This window comes from Eimeria necatrix, genomic scaffold (genome assembly GCF_000499385.1).
Source record: "Eimeria necatrix Houghton genomic scaffold, Enh_scaff385, whole genome shotgun sequence".
Lineage (NCBI taxonomy): Eukaryota > Apicomplexa > Conoidasida > Eucoccidiorida > Eimeriidae > Eimeria > Eimeria necatrix.
In genome coordinates this window covers 1-2500 of record NW_013655366.1, presented here as the reverse complement: position 1 = coordinate 2500, position 2500 = coordinate 1, and the positions used below count along the sequence as shown (strand labels likewise).

At 56.0% G+C, this 2500-nt stretch overlaps 1 protein-coding gene across 1 annotated transcript; it reads left to right on the top strand.

Annotated features, from left to right (window-relative positions):
* Window positions 1-1864: 1864 nt before the first annotated feature.
* On the top strand, window positions 1865-2431 carry ENH_00049300 (hypothetical protein; the record flags this gene model as incomplete). The annotated part of the gene is made up of 2 exons (XM_013585610.1): window positions 1865-2035; window positions 2262-2431. Coding segments are annotated over 2 exons (341 nt in total), but the record flags the coding sequence as incomplete, so codon positions are not given.
* Between the last annotated feature and the right edge of the window lie 69 nt (window positions 2432-2500).

The following is a 2500-nucleotide window of genomic DNA, read 5'->3' as shown; positions in this document are numbered from 1 at the left end:
CAGCAGCAGCAGCAGCAGCAGCAGCAGCAGCGCCGCTGCTGCTGCTGCCGGCTGCAGAGGCCTTTTTGGCCTTCAATAAACTCCAAGAGGCCCCAATTAATGAAAGGGAACTGCAGCAGCAGCAGCAGCAGCTTTTGCTGCTGCTGCTGCTGCAGTTCAATTCGAAATTAAATTTCAAGTCTTGGGGTGTCTGTACACCGCGTGCTGCAGCAAGTGTGGGGTGTACGTACACCCCAAGCAGCGCGCTTGGGAACTTTTGCAAAAAAAAGAAATGACATTTAAAATTAAAATTAATTTTAATGATATTTACAATTAAAATTAATTCTTTTTAATTTATATTTAACGCAAATTAAACAGTTTTGCATGCATCTGCCACGGGACTTTTGCTGCAGCAAAAGCTGCAGATTTGCCCCAAAGGGGCTTTTGGGGGCCCCTAAGGGGCCCCTAAAGGGCCCTCTAGGGGCCCCCTAGGGGCCCCCTAGGGGGCCTTTTAGGGGCCCCCTAGGGGGCCCCTAGAGGGCCTCTAGAGGGCCCCTAAAGGGGCCTCTATTTAAGCCCTTGGGGCCCCAACTATTGAGGGGCCCTTTCTGTTCTGTTTGTCTATCTTGCAGCAGCAGCAGCAGCAGCAGCAGCAGCAACAGCAGCAGCAAAGTTTCAAAAGATGTCAGGCACGCTGCAGGACTAAAAGCGGGTTCAGGTGGGGCCCCCCAAAGGGGAGGGGCCCCCTAGAGGGGCCCCCATCTAATGGGGCCCCCTTTCTTGTTAACTAGAGAAGCAGAGGGGGCCCCCTTTCTTGCAAAAGTCTCTTTCGGGGGGGATCGCAGCAGCAGCAGCAGCAGCAGCAGCAGCAGCAGCAGCAGCAGGGGGTCTCAAGAATGTCGCAAGTAGTATATAATGCACTTTTTGCTGCAAGCGCTACGGGGAGGCACAAAGGCTAGTTGCTGCTGCTGCTGCTGCTGCTGCTACTGCTGCTGGGAGGAGGGAGAAAGGGGCCCCAGCAGCAAAGCGCGGAGGGGGCCCCCGCAGTTTCTTTTTTGCGCAGCAGCAGCAAAGGGCGTGGGCGTTCTCAGTAGCAAGTAAGGGGCCAGGGGGCCCCCTGTGCTGCTGCTGCTGAAGGCTGGAGGCCCTCAGGAGCAGCAAAAAGCAAAAGAAGAAAAGTAAGAAATGAAATGAGCAGCAGGGGGGTTAGGGTGGCGGGCTGGGGCGGGCAGGTGTCAAGACACCGCAAACAGCAGCGGCGGGGGCCCGCGCAGCCTTTTTGGCGGCTCTTCGAGCGCCAAATGGTTTAAAATGTTTGTTAAAAGAATTAATTAATTGAATAATAGAGAAAAGGACTAAAGTAGGCGGGCGGGGCGTCCGAACAACCCCAGAAACACGCGCAGCAGCAGCAACCACCACCCCCGCGCCGGAACCCCCTGCGGCGGCGAAGCGGCGCTGCTGCTGCTGCTGCACCTCCGCAGCAGCTCTTATTTGCTTTTATTTTCTTTTTTGGATTTAATTCGAAGCATTTGGAAAGCAAAAAGTCGAAAGATCGCGTCTTTGGAGCTGCGGAGGGTGGCGCGGCAGTTCAAGTTGCTCGCCGGGTCTCGTGTGCGCTCGGCTGCTGCGGCGTCGGGGGCGTTCTGGCGCCATTTCGCGTTTCTTTTGCAACAATTAAAAGCATTTAAAAGCATTTATTTCCATTTTACCTTTTGTTTGCACTTGCTGCTTCTTTCGCGCCTTTTCCCGCGAAGATTCCGCGGAAAGCTGGCGCGCCGCGGCTGCGCCACGAGGTGTCTGTACACTCGACGCTGCAGCGCCCCCAGCCGCTGCTGCTGCCGATCTGCTGCACTTTTCACTTTTATTCTTTTTTGCAAATTGCAAAATGGGGTTTTCTTGGGAAGACGCGCAGGCAGTGCTTGCTGCTGCAGCAGACCCCGAGAAGCTCGAGGAAATTGCCCAGCGCCTCTCCACTGAGGAGGAAAAGGAGTATTCCAAAAGCCTCATAGCCCTCGAAAAAGAAGAAGTCCTTCTCAAGCCCAACCCCAGAAGATGGGTGAGCCACAACCACCAGCAGCAGCAGCAGCAGCAGCAGCAGCAGCAGCAGCAGCAGCAGCAAGTTAGGGGCTCTGGGGGACCCGGGTGCAAGTGCAGAGTTCGGCAGCAGCCCCCGGCCTTGTGCCCTGAGAAACCCCACTCGCGCCCCACCGCCGCTGCCGCCCCCGCCGCTGCTGCTGCTGCTGCTGCTGCTGCTGCTGCTGCTGCTGCTGCTGCTGCTGCAGGTGGTGCTGCCGATTGTGCACCACGAAGTGTGGAACATGTACAAAAAAGCCGAAGCTTCTTTTTGGACCACCGAAGAAATCGACATGAGTGCCGACTTGGCCGACTGGGCCACTTTGGACTCCAACGAGCAGCACTTCATCAAACACGTCCTGGCCTTCTTCGCCGCCAGGTGCTAGGGTTTAGGGTTTAGGGTTTAGGGTTTAGGGTTTAGGGTTTGGGGTTTGGGGTGGGGGTGGGT